We start from the raw sequence: 20,363 nt of genomic DNA, 5'->3' as shown, positions 1-20,363 counted from the left end.
AGCACAAGCTCCTTTATTTCCCCATCTCATCTCAAGGGAGGGATATAACAGATGGAATGAAGGGTTACACTCTGTTCAGACCCACTCCTCCTCATCATGCCATATCATGGAAACCGTGTACAGCAGACCTGGGTCAAATACTGTACATATGGCATATATACTGAACAAAAATATAAACGAGCTAGGCCCAGCCCATTAGAATGAGGTTTTCCCCACAAAAGGGCTTTATTACAGACAGAAATACTCCAGTTTCATCAGCTGTCCAGGTGGCTGGTCTCAGACAATCCCGCAAGTGAAGAAGCCGAATGTGGAGGTCCTGGGCTGAAGTGATTAAACGTTGTCTACGGTTAGGAGACTGGTTTGACATACTGCCATATTCTCTAATACGACGTTGGAAATTAACATTAAATTCTGGTAGAGAAATTAACGTTAAATTACCTGGCAACAGCTCTGCTGGACATTCCTGCAGTCAGCATGCCAATTGCACGCTCCCTGAAAACTTGAGACATCTGCGGCATTGTGTTATGTGACAAAACTGCACATTTTAGAGTGGCCTTTTATTGTCCCCAGCACAAGGTGCACCTGTGTAATGATCATGCTGTTTAATCAGCTTCTTGATATGCCACACCTTTCAGGTGAATGGAGTATACTGGCAAAGGAGAAATGCTCACTAGGGATGTAAACAAATTTGTGCAAAACAATTGCGAGAAATAAGCTTTTTGTGTGTATAGCAAATTTCTGGGATATTTTATGTCAGCTCAGGAAACATGGGATCAACACTTTACATGTTGCGTTTATATTTTTGTTCTGTATACTTTTAAATGACTAACATGCGCTTGATTTCATTTGCCCGGTACAAAGAAGAAAAAAAAAATAGTCCAAACATTTGATTTAGCTTGGAGTTATAAATATTACATTGGTACTGACCCGGTATATAGCTTACTTATGTTCTTCTTATTTCTATTTTGTTTGTGTGTTTTTGTTCTACTTTTTTTTTTATAGTACTACTGATATAGATTACTGCATGGGAAAGAGAAAGCAAGAAAGGCATTTCACTGTACTTGTGCATGTGACAATAAAAACATAAAAACTAGAAACTTCTCAAGATAAACAGACGTATAAACGATGGCATCCAGTACTAATCATCAACATTCCCTAAGATGTATCTTTTCCCATAAAAGCCAGATCCTGTGTATTGGTACTCAGCTATCATCATTGGCTTACGACCTGCTGACTCTGGCTTTCCTCTCCCTCTCATTTTTATATTTTCATTTTTTATCTTCCTCTGAAACAGGATGAAATGTGAGCGGCACATCTGGCGCTTCCCAGCCATGTGGAGGGAGGTCTGGTGGGGTTGGGGCTGCCTGCCGCCTCTCAGGTGTGAGGATTTATCCCCCCCGACAGTCTCCCCTCCCCTTTTGTGCTGATGGTATTTAAACAGCATGTTGAGCCCTTGATTGAAATTCCTCTCACACTACCGCTTGCCTCACAGTCTTCCCTCTCTCGCTCCCCCTCCCTTCTCGCTATCTCTCGGAGCTAGAACTAAACCCATCACAGACACACATTAACACTCCCCTCTCGCTCCATCTGGGGAGATCCATGACACATACAAAGCCTCCATACTGCAGCCAGTGTGTGTAATTGTAACACATACTGCCATGCTTGCACGCACACACACTACAGATTACATTGGGATATCTGTACACACAGTAGCAAGGGGTAGGCAACCCTGTTCCTGGAGTGTTGCAGGTACTGCCGGATTTTGTTCCAAATAGGCATCATTGATCCGTTAATTGATCAGTTTAGTGATTGCCTAAATTCAACACGCCTGGTCTTCCAGGTTCGGTTCAATCGAAACCATGAAGTGCCTGCGGAACTCCAGGTGCCTGCAGAACTGCCTACCGCTGCAGTAGACTCCTGTTGCCTTCCTCAGTTGGACACAGGGTTTCCCAACCCTCTCCTCAGCCCCCCGGAAGTTTCACATTTCTTGTTTTAACCCTACGGACACACCTGATTCAATTAGTCAACTAATCATCAAGCCTTTAACTAATTGAATCAGGTGTGCCAGATCAGGGTTAAAACTAAAATGTAAAACATCTGGGGGGGCCGAGGAGAGGGTTGGTAAACCATGAGTTAGAGGGAGTGAGTCTTCCACGTCCTTTTGTTTCGAGGCAAAGATTCGTGAGGGAGTAATAAACACCAGAGGATGCAACGCGTCAGCTACAATTATTCACTGCTCAAAAGTTCCTATCGCCACACATAAATACACAGACACACACATATATACGCAGTTACGCACACGCAGCCAATTCAAAAGTACCAAGTGTCAGGTAGAGCTGTATTGTTATAAGATTATCTTCACGCCACAGCTGTCTAATGATGGCACGGTCATATTTTCACACTTCTTTCATAAAACTAGAGCACATTTCTACAAACTGACAGAGATTGTGGGGCAAAATACTGAGAACATGAAAGAGTGAAAGATGACACTTGATATTGAGGATGAGACGTTGAGTGTGACAGGAAAGTCAGAGCAGGGATCCTGTCCTAGCCTGACATCATGTAGCTCCTCCACACAACCCCTTCCCACCGTCTGCCCTTTCCCTGTGCCTTTCATTATCACCCGTTACAGTTAAAGTGATAGTCAATTTCCCTAACTGTCAAACACTCCGCTGCCAAGACAACGCTCTTCACGGAGGCAGAGTGACCAATGCATATTACAGTAAGTACGAGTGTGATTTAAAAAAAAATAAACGCAGCCAGGCCGCCTCAGTTGCACTAGATTGTGGCGATTTCATGCCGCGTCCATCTCTATCTACTCTGTTACATTGTTACTTGACATTATTAGTTACATTATGCAATTATTGCTTGACAATAGTAAACATTTCTTACAGAGGGTAAAATAAAAGGGATAAAGAGCTGGTCATCCCGTCAGTTTCATCTTCCTCTCACAAGAGCCTGAAGCTGAGTTTAAAGTCAGAGCTACCTCGGGATGGCGTCATTGTAAAGCATTGTAAGGGATCCTGGGATATTTACTATGCTGCTGTACTTTAATGGTAGTCGTTAATATCAATTAGCTGGGGAGCGTTAAACACAACGCAGCTTCTTTTTTTGTATTTTAGAGATAGGAGAGGAGACAAAGAGAGGTTGAACAAGAGGGTGCTTAGGTAATTATCATCAGGCCTCTAAAAGCATACACAAGCATTTAAGTAAAAAAAAAGAAAGAAAGAAATTGATCAATTACATCCGATAAACGTGCATGGTAGATACGTGTCACTACTATTAATGCAATCATGGCTGGCCACATTAGAGGTTGACCTCGGGAGGCACTTTCACGTGTTGTCAGCCTTTAAGCTAAGCATAACCCAGCAGACTTAGCTCTACCCCCCCCTCCCATCAAGCCCACCACACCTAGAGCTAAAACCCAGGGAGGAAACAGTAAAAGCTTTACAGTCTCCTCAAACACACACACACACACACACACACACACACACACACACACACACACACACACACACACACACACACACACACACACACACACACACACACACACACACACACACACACACACACACACACACACACACACACACACACACACACACACACACACACACACACACACACACACACACACACACACACACACACACACACACACACCGCCAGAATGAAGTATTTACTCAGCAACTACATGCATCATGGGGTATGCGCTGCTCTCTTTTACTCAGTCAGTCTCTCAGTCAGCCACAGAGCGCTGTGAAAGTGGGTTAAGCAGGTATAAAACCTCTTCTCTATCCAGACAGCCCTGCTCCCTGCAGATACGCTCTAGTGGGGTGGGAGGAAGTGCAGGGCACTGAATACAAATCTACTTTCAAAGTACAAAGTGCTGAACAATGTAAACTGCACCCCGGGCAGAAAAAGGATTAGCATTTCCATGAATGTGTGTTTAATCTACAAACTTAATTTCTAAAATCAATTTACTGAGTCCACCAGGAGCAGGGCTTTACCTGCTTTGAAATAGATAAAGCAACTAATAGTATTAACAAATTGGGTGATTTGTTTATTTTCTTCTAATATTTACCAAATAAATTATTTATAATCTCTCGTAATTACCTACAGCATTTCTTGTGTGACGCATATTCTAAATCCTTCTCAGTACAGAATAGAAAACAAGAGACAGAAAACAGAATCCATCTACCCACATAGTTAACAAGCTCATTGTCTGTAGTCACCTTCAAAGCGTCCTATAAAGCACATAGCACTCAAATATGTTTTTGTAGGATCTTTAAATTGAGTCAAAGACCTTGGCCTGGTGACTTATTCAGCCTGAGCAAATGTTAATCTATCGAGAGAATGGTGATGGCGATGTAAGTATCAGTGAATTGCAGGTGGGGTCATTAGTTTTAAGAACACGCCAAGGAAAGCACACCCCAGGAGGTAGTATATAAGGCTCATTTCTGATTTTCACTGTATTAGTCAGGCATCAAGGAGATTATCCCGGATTGTAGTTTAAGGTCTCCGGGGGCAGACAGGACAGACATGCAGTGGAACAGCGCGGGGGCATGTCTTAGTGAAACTCCTCCCCACACGGCTCCCAGAGAGCATGGTAGTTGGCCCCAATCTCCCAGTGACAGCCAGCCAGGCTGCTCCCTTTCTCCTGCTCTCCTCTGGCCTGCCACAGTCTCCTCTCCAGACCACAGTGCAGGGAGCCAGGGGGCATCTGTGTGGAAGAGTGAAGCTGACATTCTAACACAGAGAGGCACCGTGCTGCTGGATTAAAGCACATCCTTCTGGCAAACACACACTCCCTCCCTCCCTCTCCTTTCAAAACAGTGACTTAGCAACGTTCTGCCACAGCACTTCTCAGGAATAGGGATTTTCTGATTCTTTTCAGTTTAACGAGAAAAGACATTGATAGAGATTTGATAGAAATAGAGATGCATTCCTCTCCCATTAGCTTTTAAAGTTTTGAGGGTAGAGGTCGACCGATTATGATTTTTCAACGCCGATACCGATTATTGGAGGACCAAAAAAAGCCGATACCGATTAATCGTCCAATTTTTTAAAAATGTATTTGTAATAATGACAATTACAACAATACTGAATGAACACTTATTTTAACTTAATATAATACATCAATAAAAATCAATTTAGCCTCAAATAAATAATGAAACATGTTCAATTTGGTTTAAATAATGCAAAAACAAAGTGTTGGAGAAGAAAGTAAAAGTGCAATATGTGCCATGTAAGAAAGCTAACGTTTAAGTTCCTTGCTCAGAACATGAGAACATAAGCTGGTGGTTCCTTTTAACATGAGTCTTCAATATTCCCAAGTAAGACGTTTTAGGTTGTAGTTATTATAGGAATTATAGGACTATTTCTCTCTATACCATTTGTATTTCATATACCTTTGACTATTGGATGTTCTTATAGGCACTTTAGTATTTCCAGTGTAACAGTATAGCTTCCGTCCCTCTCCTCGCTCCTACCTGGGCTCGAACCAGGAACACATCGACAACAGCCACCCTCGAAGCATCGTTACCCATCACTCCACAAAAGCCGCAGCCCTTGCAGAGCAAGGGGAACAACTACTCCAAGTCTCAGAGCGAGTGACGTCACCGATTGAAACGCTATTAGCGCGCAACCCGCTAACTAGCTAGCCATTTCACATCGGTTACACCAGCCTAATCTCGGGAGTTGATAGGCTTGAAGTCATAAACAGCGCAATGCTTGAAGCATTGCGAAGAGCTGCTGGCAAAACGCACGAAAGTACTGTTTGAATGAATGCTTACGAGCCTGCTGCTGCCTACCATCGCTCAGTCAGACTGCTCTATCAAATCATAGACTTAATTATAACATAATAAAACACAGAAATACGAGCCTTAGGTCATTAATATGGTAGATTCCGGAAACTATCATTTCGAAAACCAAACGTTTATTCTTTCAGTGAAATACGGAACCGTTCCGTATTTTATCTAACTAGTGGCATCCCGAAGTCTAAACATTGCTGTTACATTGTACAACCTTCAATGTTATGTCATAATTATGTACAATTCTGGCAAATAAATTACGGTCTTTGTTAGGAATAAATGGACTTCACACAGTTCGCAACGAACCAGGCGGCCCAAACTGCTGCATATACCCTGACTGCTTGCACAGAACGCAAGAGAGGTGACACAATTTCCCTAATTATAAGAAATTCATGTTAGCAGGCAATATTAACTAAATATGCAGGTTTAAAAATATATACTTGTGTATTGATTTTAAAGAAAAGCATTGATATTTATGGTTAGGTTTGGTGCAACGACAGTGCTAAATCATCACCCGTTTGGCGAAGTAGGCTGTGATTCGATGAGAAATTAACAGGCACAACATCGATTATATGCAACGCAGGACACGCTAGATAAACTAGTAATATCATCAACCACGTGTAGTTAACTAGTGATTATATGAAGATTGATTGTTTTTTATAAGTTTAATGCTAGCTAGCAACTTACCTTGGCTTCTTGCTGCCCTCGCATAACAGGTAGTCAGCCTGCCATGCAGGCTCCTCGTGGAGTGCAATGTAAGGCAGGTGGTTAGAGCGTTGGACTAGTAACCGGAAGGTTACAAAAACAAGGTAAAAATCTGTCGTTCTGCCCCTGAACAAGGCAGTTAACCCACCGTTCCTAGGCCGTCATTGAAAATAAGAATGTGTTCTTAACTGACTTGCCTAATAAAGGTGTAAAAAAAAATAATTAAAATGTATTTAAAAGATTTAAAAACGGTGTTCAAAAATATCGATTTCCGATTGTTATGAAAACTTGAAATCGGCCCTAATTAATCGTTCGACCTCTAGTTGAGGGTGTTCTTAAAAGGGTCTGTAGGGTAGAATGGAGGTGTAGCTACTCCACTAACCTTTGAACTGTAAGTGGGAAAAGTCAGTGAGGGGACTGGCTCTTTACTCTCCTCTCTTGAGACGGAGCTAGATGTCTACGGCAGATGTGTCGGCGCACTCTGGGAGGTGACCGGGAGATCACTGACATACAGTACACCTGTACCAGCCACAAGTGCAACCCTAATCACCCCACAAGCGCCAGCAGAACAAAAAACTCAAAGTTCTAGCCAGCTGCTCACGAAAAAAGACTGACTGTGCCAGAAACAACCATATGGCTCACCTGTTGCTAAGGAACAGTGATCACTGAACCCTGTGCAGACTGACTCCAACGCAGGTACCTAACACAGAAGAAATAGGAGTCTACCTGGTGGGCTGAATGTAATATGTATGCCCCTACTGTGTGTGTTTTCAAAGTGTGAGGAGGGGAAAGTACAACTTAATGTGTGGTACAGCCTCAGTGTGGTAATAATTAAAAAGTACATTCGTCAGAAAACTTAATTTGATGTATATGCAATTGGAAATTTCGTGAAACAATGCTTGTCTGCATATAGAAGAGTGCAGCCGAGGACAACCATATATTGTATGCAGGAAATGTTTGGTTCATTTGAGGGCAATACTGAGTCATCCCTCAACAACACTAAAGCACTTTTAGTTTTCAGCTCTTTTTATGCCCAACCCATCTCTCTCCACCCTACCCCCCTCTTCTCTTTCCTGGGCACACAGCAGAGACACACATCTAGACTCACTCAATTGTTCCACGCATGGAGGAGCAGCGGTGATAATAACTGGGCCTCGCAGCAGGGACTCTCGTTAGAGCCTGCAAATACAGCTCAGACGAAGTGCCAGATTAACCAAGCCCAAACCAAACTTGCACCAGCCTTGAAACCAGCCCTGAACCATTCCTGAAGTAGCCATAAAACAGCACTGCCGAAAAATGCCCCACTAGCAAACTTGTGTCCCTAGAGCAATATAAGAGTGATAATAGTATCATGAATACAGAATGCTAAAACTTTACTCCACTGCTTGAACGTCTGTGTTAATCCATTTACAACATCTTCATAACGTGTGAGATTTAAGAATAAAATCATTGACAAAAGATGGGGAAAAGGTTTTTTCGTTGGCGTCAATGGTTTAGTCCTTCCATTATCTAGCATATTATCATACAGTCTTTCTATTCCTCACGTTTTCACAAATGGTACAAGTGCAACTAAACTCAGCAAAAAAAAGAAGAAAACATCCTCTCACTGCCAACTGCGTTTATTTCAGCAAACTTAACATGTGTAAATAATTGTATGAACATAACAAGATTCAACAACTGAGTCAAACTGAACAAGTTCCACAGACATGTGACTGACAGAAATTGAATAATGTGTCCCTGAACAAAGGAGGGGTCAAAATCAAAGTAAAAAGTAACAGTCAGTATCTGGTGTGGCCACCAGCTGCATTAAGTAGTGCAGTGCATCTCCTCCTCATGGACTGTACCATATTTGCCAGTTCTTGCTGTGAGATGTTTACCCCACTCTTCCACCAAGGCACCTGCAAGTTCCCAGACATAGCCCTCCGATCTAACAGGTCCCAGAAGTGCTCAATTGGATTGAGATCCGGGCTCTTCGCTGGCCATGGCAGAACACTGACATTCCTGTCTTGCAGGAAATCACGCACAGAACGAGCAGTAGGGCATTGTCCTACTGGAGGGTCATGTCCGGATGAGCCTGCAGGAAGGGTACCGCTTGAGGAAGGAGGATGTCTTCCCTGTAACGCACAGAGTTGAGTTTGCCTGCAATGACAACAAGCTCAGTCCGATGATGCTGTGACACCACCCCAGACCATGATGGACCCTCCACCTCCAAATCGATCCCCCTCCAGAGTACAGGCCTCGGTGTAACGCTCATTCCTTCAACGATAAACGCGAATCAGACCATCACCCCTGGTGAGACAAAAACACTACTCGTCAGTGAAGAGCACTTTTTTGTCAGTCCAGTCTGGTCCAGCGCCGGTGGGTTTGTGCCCATAGGTGACGTTGTTGCCGGTGATGCTTGGTGAAAACCTGCCTTACAACAGGCCTACAAGCCCTCAGTCCAGCCTCTCTCAGCCTATTGCGGACAGTCTGAGCACTGATGGAAGGATTGTGCGTTCCTAGTATGACTCGGACAGTTGTTGTTGCCATTTTGTACCTGTCCCGCAGATGTGATGTTCGGATGTACCGATCCTGTGTAAGGTGTTGTTACAAATGGTCTGCCACGGCGAGGACGATCAGCTGTCCGCCCTGTCTCCCTGTAGCACTGTCTTAGGCGTCTCACAGTACAGACATTGCAATTTATTGCCCTGGCCACATCTGCAGTCCTCATGCCTGCCTTCAGCATGACCAAGGCATGTTCACGCAGATGACAGGGACCCTGGGCAACTTTCCTTTGGTGTTTTTCAGTCAATAGAAAGGCCTCTTTAGTGTCCTAAGTTGTCATAAATGTGACCTTAATTGCCTACCGTGTGTAAGCTGTTAGTGTCTTAACAACCGTTCCACAGGTGCATGTTCATTAATTGTTTATGGTTCATTGAACAAACAATGGGAAACAGTGTTTAAACCCTTTACAATGAAGATCTGTGAAGTTATTTGGATTTTTACAAATTATCTTTGAAAGACAGGGTCCTGAAAAAGGGATGTTTCTTTTTTTGCTGAGTTTAGCTTATCAACAGCTGCGAGACATTTACAGTGAGCCCTAATGTCACGTCACAGCCAGTCTGTCGGATTCCCCTCTATTCAGTACTGGGAAGGCCAGTTGAGACGAGCCCAACCATCCAGTGCAGTGCCATTTCTCTGGACCCACAGGGCTCCTCTCCTCATAAAATGGCCCGTACTATTCAGACCATTGAGGCAGTCAAAGAAAGGACAGACTGCAAAAAGAAATATTCAATTGTGCCTAGTTTCAGTGCCATGGGTCATTATTTCTACAGTGGAGGAGCTCAAGGTGTTTTATTATCCCTGGGTGGGAGCCACACAGGCAGACAGGTATTCCGAGACAATAGAGCTTCCTCATTTAAAGGACGGCCAGCAGCCTTTTCTTCGGAATTCTGCAGACCAAATTGAATAGCACACCTCTTAAAAGAGGAAGGGACCACCACATAGTATCATAAATACAGAATGCTGGAATTTTACTCTACTGCTTGAAACCTGCTTGAAAATATGGATAAATCTTGTGCCAACCCACAAAGAGACATAAGACACCAGCTCACTGACACACAGTCTCCCTGGAGTACATTATCAGAGAAGGTAGGTTCAGCACTTTCTGCCCCCATGTGTCCCAAGTTTATCAGGCCAGATCTGACCAGTGGTTGAACCCCTTTTATTCTCACGGCCATCCTCAGCGGTATACCTCTCAAAAGCCAATAAAATGTAAACTCGCCAACAGAGCTACAATAACGCTCAGAAAGACAAGCTACTGAGTCTCTACAAATAACAACGAAAAGCGACTGTCCTCTTCCAGAGTAACAAGGATTTTCGGAGAAATATTCAGATTATTTACCATTTATTTCAACAGGGAAGTCATCTTGAGACTAGAGTCTCTTTCGCAAATGAGCCCTGCACAATACAAAAACAAGCACATAAAACAGGCAAGTATAGATAAACATAAATATAGACAATATACACATTAAGATACAAAAATGAACACATTCTTCATTATAAAAGAAATCAGCAGTCTGAATTGTCCTAGGGACTTCAAAGCACCCAATCAAAACATTGTTTTGAGATTATTTGGAGGGCTTCCTGTATAGCTGCAAAATCAGACTGTAGCGTTGTCACAGCCAGGGCAGCAGTCGGGGAAATTGCATACATAATAGTATCACCAGCATATCCATGAAATGTAAACATTTTAACAGATTGACCAATAGCATTTATATAAAATCGTAGAAAGAACAGGTCCTAGTATCGACCCCCGCAAAATGCATGGCAGTTTATTTTAAATCCAAGAAGTGAGCTTTATGTCTGTTTTTTACGACTTTGTTACTTCTTATCAAAATGTTGAAAGAACTGTGCTGTCAACTCAGATTATAACACTTCACACCGACACATAGATACAGTGATGAGAGACTAGTGTGGAAAAAATACTGTAAATAGGGGACAGGGGAGAGTTAGGGCAACCCCAGTCTGAAATCGATGGCTGGATCCTTGCAGCATGATTTATAGAAGCACAGCCAGGCTGCTTCCATAGCCCCCCGGTGGGGTGACCAGCCAGGCTGCTTCCATAGCCCCCCGGTGGGGTGACCAGCCAGGCTGCTTCCATAGCCCCCCGTGGTGGGGTGACCAGCCAGGCTGCTTCCATAGCCCCCCGGTGGGGTGACCAGCCAGGCTGCTTCCATAGCCCCGGTGGGGTGACCAGCCAGGCTGCTTCCATAGCCCCCCGGTGGGGTGACCAGTCAGGCTGCTTCCATAGCCCCGGTGGGGTGACATCCCCGGAGTTGAGCCTTTTCATTAAATGTGAGAGAGAGTTTACATCTTTTCAGTCCACACAATGAAAACTGCTGATGTGTGGAACGCTAATAGTCTCTTCCAGGACATTTTAACTAAACGGCTTCTGAAAAAGTTTCTCCACTCATAAAAATAAGTAATCCGTGCATTATGGGGGCTAAGCGAAGGTCCTAACAAGAATGAATTGCTTATAATGACCTTTTTAAAAAGCTTGTTAACAAACAATTAAATCATGATTTATACGTTTATAAGCAGAACGTCAAATGCTGTGTTACACAACTTATCTGTCAAAATTATATTCCTCAAGAGCATTGCAGTATCTAGGATAGGATAAAGTAATCCTTCTCACCCCCCCCCCCTTAAAAGATTTAGATGCACTATTGTAAAGTGGCTGTTCCACTGGATGTCATAAGGTGAATGCACCAATTTGTAAGTCGCTCTGGATAAGAGCGTCTGCTAAATGACTTAAATGTAAATGTAACTCCCAATCAAGCCAGTCCAGCAAATAAGTCAGCTAGAATCCTCTCGAACAGTGTGAAACACTAGATGAAAACAGCTCAGGTCCATGAAATGGCCTGCAGGTTTCTCCACACACACACACACACAACCCACCTGACCTTCAGTCAGTGCTTTAATATTTCATTCTTTCTGGTTACAATGCAGTGGTGGAGGTCGTGTGGCCAAAAGCACACTGGTGTGACTAATTTCAGTGGAAAATCCTCAGATTGAGTATTTGTCTTTCACACATAGTGCTGGAATGAAGTAATCCTCTCAATGGACCTCTATTCATACAGACAACGAGTAGTTCAGTATGATAAAAAAAATGTAAATGCTCTTTGGCATGATAATCTAATCGTTCCTGTGATAAGCTACGCTCATCCGACATCGACTTAGTGGAGGCCCCACACGTCATAGAATATAAATCAGCTGCTAGTGTGAATTTACAGAAAAACACTTTTAAAAATTCATAGCTGAGCTGCTGAAATACTTGGCCTGAGCAGCCTGCCACCCTTGTTAAATGAACCTGGTATTATTCACACTCCGTCAGCAGGTGTCCTGCCTTTCAGCACCGGGCAAGAGACAGTACTGAGAGTGCTATGCCTGAACTGTGCGATGTAGTAGGGAGTTGTATTTTCCAAAAAGGCCAATATTCTACATAGTTTAGCGCAGAAAACGTGGTAGTTAACTAGTGACCATAATACATTGAGCACCTACTTCTTTTACACTTGCTACGTTAGTGTGGGGAAGACACGGAGAGAGAGACAGAAGAATGTGCAATCGAGACGGATAGAGAGCAGTTGTTTAACGAGGTATCTCTACCTGAAAATACATGAGCTAAGTCAGGGACGGGCAACTTTGATTGTGGTGGACGCAACAACAAAAAACGGAACTCCTCATGAGGGATTGCAGTTGCTCGCAGGTCTGCATACCTGTAGCACATGAACACGTGTGAAACTTACTCCTCAGCCTTATGTGTCCCACTTGTGTTGCCTCATTCGCTAGCTTTTGAGGTGGCGCGATCGGCTAAGACGCTTGAGGGAGGACGATCACATGTGCTAGCAAGGCAGAGGTCCCGAGTTTGCGCCGAATCGGGAGGAAGTGGTACTCACTAAGCAGGCAGTGTGATACTACATACCCACATGTGCATAACCCCCCCCCCCCCACCACCGCATTGCAAGCTAAATATTTTAGTAGTCTCCTGCTTGACAAAGGAGAAAATGTTTACGTTTTAGAGTTCATTTTGTACAATTCTACACATTTTGCCACGGGACGTAGAGAAAATGTAGTTTTAAAGCAAGTTTGCTGCAATACTACACATTTTGCCATAGGGTGGAGAGAAATGTTTGCAGTTATTTATATGACATTTGAGTGAGGCTGACTAACAAAATCAAATGGGGGTCCCCAGGCTGGTAATTCGACCATGATTACTAAGTTTAGATAGCTGGCCACTTGACTTACCAATCAACATTTTTTTGCTTACATGGGCTAATTAAGTGACTATCAGTGACTGACATAACAAGAGAAAAACTGCTAATGGACAGCCAAATTTTGAAATTGCACCTTGTGTATGCTACTATTCTAACTTGCAACAGTAAGTTGACACTAGAGGCCTTCACTGGTCCAAAAAAGTTGGACCCGTTCCGAAATTGACCTGGGGCTTTCCCAACCGGACCCAATATGAATAAGTACATTTTTACAATATAGAGACCCATTCCAGACGGACCTGAGGACAACAAGACTCATTCCATATTGGCCTGATTGGATCCAGACTCAGTTCGATCTGAGTGAGGGAAGCAGCAGAAAAGTAAAATGTTATGCTACTTTATTAACCGGAGCTGATAAAGTGCGAGGGAGAGGAGGTAGAGAGTAGTGACGCTCTAGCAGGGGCCAGTGCTGTGTGTGTAGGCTAATACACAGGGAGGAGGGAGGGAGAGGTGAGACTGCAACCAACCAAGCCAGCTCACGCTATAGTAGACTAATAGCTGCCATAGCTAGGTTATTCATCATCTAATATGATTACATAGTACCTGTCTTCAAACCGGGAGAAGCTAGTTAAGCTAGCTAGGTAGGCTGATTAAGGCTGCATGCGCTTTTTTGTCCTACACAGTTAAACAACAACAACTCCATTCCGAATATAGTAGTAGCAGCCTACCTGTTGGCTCTTGGTCGTTGTAGCCGATCCTTCTCCTTAAACTTCCAATTCCATCATGTTAATTCCATCTTCCATTGAATAGATATCTCCTAACTTTTGCCCTACACAGAGGCTCTATGACTAGCCTATTGCCTTTTTTGATGGCTTATTTTGATGGCCAACAACAACAAGCTACACGTGCCACCTACGTGAAAAGCAAAGAGCCGCAACATAAATTATACAATTTCTCTCTCGCTCTCTCTACTGCAGCAGTCGCGTTTTTAACTATATGGGTCCTTCTGGAAAAGTCAGTTAAAATTACTTGTACCTCGAGACAATCATATCTGATTCGACCCGTGACATTATTTAGAATTCTGGATCCGGACCTACTTGTGTATTCGGGAACAGGCCCATGCCTGATCAGTTACCCATCCCTGATCTAAGTGGTTGATAATTGGTATTCAGTCATAAAAGTATGACTTATTTACTTTAAAGAACTACTAAAAATTGTGATTTTGTCATAGTATAAGGCAGTTCTACAGAGATGACTAGGAAATAATGAAATAATAAAGTAATCAAATATAACAAATGTAATATAGACAACAAATTAAAGTAAGGTGAATAAACAATGGTTAATACGTGATCAGCAGTAATGGGCAGTCACTACCATCATGGGACTTTAATTAATTGCTTATTCTGTGTCGTTACAGCATTCAACCCAAATAATGCATTGAATGTTCAAAACCGAAAACTGATAATTATATATATACAGTGGGGAGAACAAGTATTTGATACACTGCCGATTTTGCAGATTTTCCTACTTAAAAAGCATGTAGAGGTCTGTAATTTTTATCATAGGTACACTTCAACTGTGAGAGACGGAATCTAAAACAAAAATCCMGAAAATCACATTGTATGATTTTTAAGTAATTAATTAGCATTTTATTGCATGACATAAGTATTTGATACATCAGAAAAGCAGAACTTAATATTTGGTACAGAATCCTTTGTTTGCAATTACAGAGATCATACGTTTCCTGTAGTTCTTGACCAGGTTTGCACACACTGCAGCAGGGATTTTGGCTCACTCCTCCATACAGACCTTCTCCAGATCCTTCAGGTTTCGGGGCTGTCGCTGGGCAATACGGACTTTCAGCTCCCTCCAAAGATTTTCTATTGGGTTCAGGTCTGGAGACTGGCTAGGCCACTCCAGGACCTTGAGATACTTCTTACGGAGCCACTCCTTAGTTGCCCTGGCTGTGTGTTTCGGGTCGTTGTCATGCTGGAAGACCCAGCCACGACCCATCATCAATGCTCTTACTGAGGGAAGGAGGTTGTTGGCTAAGATCTCGCAATACATGGCCCCATCCATCCTCCCCTCAATACGGTGCAGTCGTCCTGTCCCCTTTGCAGAAAAGCATCCCCAAAGAATGATGTTTCCACCTCCATGCTTCACGGTTGGGATGGTGTTCTTGGGGTTGTACTCATCCTTCTTCTTCCTCCAAACACGGCGAGTGGAGTTTAGACCAAAAAGCTCTATTTTTGAATCATCAGACCACATGACCTTCTCCCATTCCTCCTCTGGATCATCCAGCTGGTCATTGGCAAACTTCAGACGGGCCTGGACATGCGCCTGCTTGAGCAGGGGGACCTTGTGTGCGCTGCAGGATTTTAATCCATGACGGCGTAGTGTGTTACTAATGGTTTTCTTTGAGACTGTGGTCCCAGCTCTCTTCAGGTCATTGACCAGGTCCTGCCGTGTAGTTCTGGGCTGATCCCTCACCTTCCTCATGATCATTGATGCCCCACGAGGTGAGATCTTGCATGGAGCCCCAGACCGAGGGTGATTGACCATCATCTTGAACTTCTTCTATTTTCTTCTATTTTCTAATAATTGCGCCAACAGTTGTTGCCTTCTCACCAAGCTGCTTGCCTATTGTCCTGTAGCCCATCCCAGCCTTGTGCAGGTCTACAATTTTATCCCTGATGTCCTTACACAGCTCTCTGGTCTTGGCCATTGTGGAGAGGTTGGAGTCTGTTTGATTGAGTGTGTGGACAGGTGTCTTTTATACAGGTAACGAGTTCAAACAGGTGCAGTTAATACAGGTAATGAGTGGAGAACAGGAGGGCTTCTTAAAGAAAAACTAACAGGTCTGTGAGAGCCGGAATTCTTACTGGTTGGTAGGTGATCAAATACTTATGTCATGCAATAAAATGCAAATGAATTACTTAAAAATCATACAATGTGATTTTCTGAATTTTTGTTTTAGATTCCGTCTCTCACAGTTGAAGTGTACCTATGATAAAAATTACAGACCTCTACATGCTTTGTAAGTAGGAAAACCTGCAAAATCGGCAGTGTATCAAATACTTGTTCTCCCCACTGTATATATATATTTTCTTTAATAATCGGACCGAAACAGAACCAACCTCAAAAATCTAAAAGCACTAATCGCTTAGCACTAATGTACACACACACACACACACACACACACACACACACACACACACACACACACACGAGTAACAAATACGAGTAACAAATGTGGATTCATTTCATGTAAGTTAAATAATGAAGACATTGACTCCATGTAAAGTGAATACAGAAGAGACTGCAACAGCAATCTTGTATTAATAAGCATATCTTGAGGGGGAAATAAGAATAAACTGAGAAAGTGCACCGCCACAAGCAGTGTCTGGATGGGACTATGGGGATGCAGGTTTGATGCTAATTCCAGTAGAATGTTCTCCTTGATTCTCAAATAACAACTCTCAATAGCTGTTAAAACTACTCTTCAGATCAGATACCCATGCATCCACAGTGAGTATATGACCAACTACTCGCATAGCACAACCATAAAGCTTAAGGGTTCTCAAAACTAATACAGCAACACAAACAGCCTCAATTAAGGTACAACAAAAGCGCCGGCCTCTGCACAAATACCATGCCAATTATTTTCCTTTTGAAAGTGAATACAGGCCCTTTCCCAAACAGCATTTAAATGTGACGTTTTAAAAACCTCGTTGGTTGAGCCGACAAAGGGCCTGGAGAGAGGACGATCGATAAGTGACAGGTGGAAAGAAATGGGACACGTCTACAGAAATCACACCCCTTCCTTTAGTCTGTAAAGACAATTAGACAACAGGGACATTGTAAACAGAGTTCAATAGAAACCTTCGTCAGTCCCAAGACTTAACCTAACCACAATAACAGGGTAAGTATATATGCAGCAAAGTGATTAAGAGGGAAAACATCATATCTCCAAAAGCCTGTTCAGTTCAAATCACCAAAACAAAGCCTCTTACAAGAATATGTTAATGGTTGGTTGAGGGGCAAATTCACTAACTCTAGCCTGCATGCATGCCAGTTGAACTTGTAAGTCAATAACAAATATACTGTATATCAGTGGTGGAAAAAGTACTCAACTGTCATACTTGAGTAAAAGTAAAGATACCTTAATAGAAAATGACTCAAGTAAAAGTGAAAGTCACCCAGTAAAATACTACTAGATTGACAGATAGCCAGGGGCACACTCCAACACTCAGACATCATTTACAAATGAAGCATTTGTGTTTAGTGAGTCCGCTAGATCAGAGGCAGTAGGGATGACCAGGAATGTTCTCTTGATAAGTGTGTGAATTGGACGGTTTTTCTGTCAAAATGTAACGAGTACTTTTGGATGTCAGGGAAAATGTATGGAGTTAAAAGTACATAATTTTCTTTAGGAATGTAATGAATTAAAAGTTGGCAACAAAAAATAATATATACACTACCGTTCAAAAGTTTGGGGTCACTTAGAAATGTCCTTGTTTTTGAAAGAAAAGCAAATTTTTTGTCCATTAAAATAACATCAAATTGATCAGAAATACAGTGTAGACATTGTTAATGTTGTAAATGACTATTGTTGCTTGAAACTCGAGGCTCTACTGGACCGGGTTATGTGTTGTGACGCTAGCCACAATAAGGTTTACACACAATAGTGAAATTTGCAGTTTGCCTTCAAAATAAAAATATGTCATTGACAGTGATGCAAATGAATACAAATTGTAGAATTATGCCATACCCTTATTTTGAAGGCTAACCGCAAAGTCCACTGTTGTGGCTAATCCTTATTATGGCTAGCTTCACATAGGTGCGTCCGACCACAATTAATCAATTAAGAACTGTCTTATAAATTAGGGTTATTTTAAATGACACCTAGCTATATAGTTAGCTAGCTAACTATATAGCTACTGAAACAGATTGTCGTTTTGCTATGTTTTTGGGAAAGAACATTGCTTGCATCCATGAGCTAACTAGCTTTTTTTATGACCAGCACTGTAGGTGCGCGCGAGACAACTTTACCAGCATCATAGCATATGTATCGATGAATCGTTGTGACATATGAAATACGAGTGATAGTGTAATCAATGTGTAATAACTACGTAAAAAGATAATGAACGCGTTAAAGTATTATGTGATGTGCAGTCATATTTCAGGTCCTGATTGGTCAAATCGTGTTATTGAATACGTCAAATCGTGTTACTGGACACGTCAAATCGTGTTATTGGACACGTCAAATTGGACACGTGTTAAATAGTATATTTTTTGACAGGCAAAGACCCAAATGCCGTTCCATAGAAATCCGATTGAGAATGTGACGACTGAACAAATGAACAACGAAACAGCACAGCAAGTAAGTGAAGGAAATAGGTTTAGATTATGTTTTACTGGTAATGGGGACATACGTAAATGCCAACAATATAACTTTTTGGTCAGTATGGTGTGTGTGTGTGTGTGTGTGTATGTGTGTGTCTGTAACCTTTATTTAACTAGGCAAGTCAGTTAAGAACAAAATCTTCTTTACAATGAAGGCCTACCCCGGCCAAACCCGGACGACGCTGGGCCAATTGTGCGCCACCTTATGGGACTCCCAATCACGGCAGGATGTGATACAGCCTGGATTCGAACCAGGGACTGTAGTAACACCTCTTGCACTGAGATGCAGTGCCTTAGACTGCTGCGTCCATTTGTGTGTGTTAACTATTTACCTGTACTAGAATGCTTAAAAAGGCTGCAAAAATTTTAAATATCGGTATCGTTTTTTGGGGGCAAGGAAAATATCGGAATCGGACAAAAATGTCATATCGGTGCATCACTAACAGATACCCCCAAAAAACTACTTAAGTAGTACTTAAGTATTTTTACTTAGTATTTTTTACTTAAGTACTTTACACCACTGCTGTACATCGGTCCGATAAACGGTTCAAGTCTCAAACGACTCTTATCTCTACCTATCCCATGGTTGTCAATGGATGTGAGTGTTAACAGCGTCACAGAGAGTGCTGCTTTTTAGTACCATGAAACTGGATCAGTCAGAAACCTACTCTAAGCCCTTAGCCTCAAGCAGGAGACAAAACCCAACTCAAAGTGATCCCAGGCTCACACCCTCAACTCTACAGAAATCATCCATCACGTGCAGTAGCATGCAGGACTCTTAGATCTGCCACATTGACTTGTCTAGGCCCACTCAAGAAAAAGACAAGAACAGAGAAAAAGAAAAGAAAGGATAGCTCTGGCAGGAAGTGAAAGTAGGCTCTGTCATGCAGAGAACCTCTAGCATTTTAATACACAGTGCAGTAATGTAAGACTGGGGAAGACCTTGGTGTGTGCCAGTGAGATGGTGCATGAAATCCCAGAGCCACCCACAGGTCTCCTCTCCTGTTTCAGTTGCCTACCTGCTTCTCACTCAGCGCTGTGATCTTGGCTTGACGTTCATGGAGCTGCTTCTTCAAATCAGCATTCTGCAACAACAAAAAAGAGAGCAACAAGCTTTGTTATAGCTCCCTTATACATAGCTGTGTTGAACTGCTCATTTGTGACAGCTGAGTTGGATGTGCGTGCTATGTGGGGAGTGTGCCAAGCTCGGGGTGCTGTATTTGTGTGCGTGTGTGTAGGTGTGGTGTAAAGAGCCGAGACAGCAGCTTTAACTAGCATGAAGTCCAAGCTAAAATGACTGTGCACACCGTTTTTTACGGGACGAGCGAAGTGAGGTGGAAAGAATAATCCACTCCCCTCACATCACTGGGCTACCACAGCCACAGCTGTCAGCCACATGAGGGGGAACTCAGAGCTGGGATGTAGGGACACCACTCAAATGTGGGATGGGCTGCTGCTGCTGCTGCTACAGCAGAGTCTTCATAAAAGGGCTGCAGGATGATAAAGTATGGTGGGCGGATACTACAGAGATAGAAGAGCTCTGGGGAGTTTAAGGCCGTTCTCAAAATTGACAGAGTAAAGTAAAAGAGGTGGAATTTGGAAGACATCTAAAATCTCTGAGCCCCAGTGACAAGGACATCATATCTTGTCTTTTATCCGGTTTTCCTCTTAGGCTGTTTTAAAT

At 42.7% G+C, this 20,363-nt stretch overlaps 1 protein-coding gene across 10 annotated transcripts in view; it reads right to left on the bottom strand.

The window, feature by feature from the left end:
- LOC111969221 (PHD finger protein 21A) overlaps window positions 1-20,363 on the bottom strand; it is a 50,443-nt gene that overhangs the window by 16,899 nt on the left and 13,181 nt on the right. For all 10 annotated transcript variants that reach the window (XM_070445363.1, XM_070445367.1, XM_070445369.1 and 7 more), the window contains one exon: window positions 19,699-19,764. In XM_070445363.1, coding sequence (XP_070301464.1) covers window positions 19,699-19,764 — 66 coding nt within the window. The remainder of the gene's footprint in view (window positions 1-19,698; window positions 19,765-20,363) is intronic.

The sequence above is a fragment of the Salvelinus sp. IW2-2015 genome, linkage group LG10 (genome assembly GCF_002910315.2).
Source record: "Salvelinus sp. IW2-2015 linkage group LG10, ASM291031v2, whole genome shotgun sequence".
NCBI lineage: Eukaryota > Metazoa > Chordata > Actinopteri > Salmoniformes > Salmonidae > Salvelinus > Salvelinus sp. IW2-2015.
The sequence above is the reverse complement of the archived record's forward strand: the minus strand, read 5'-3'. Positions and strand labels throughout refer to the sequence as shown.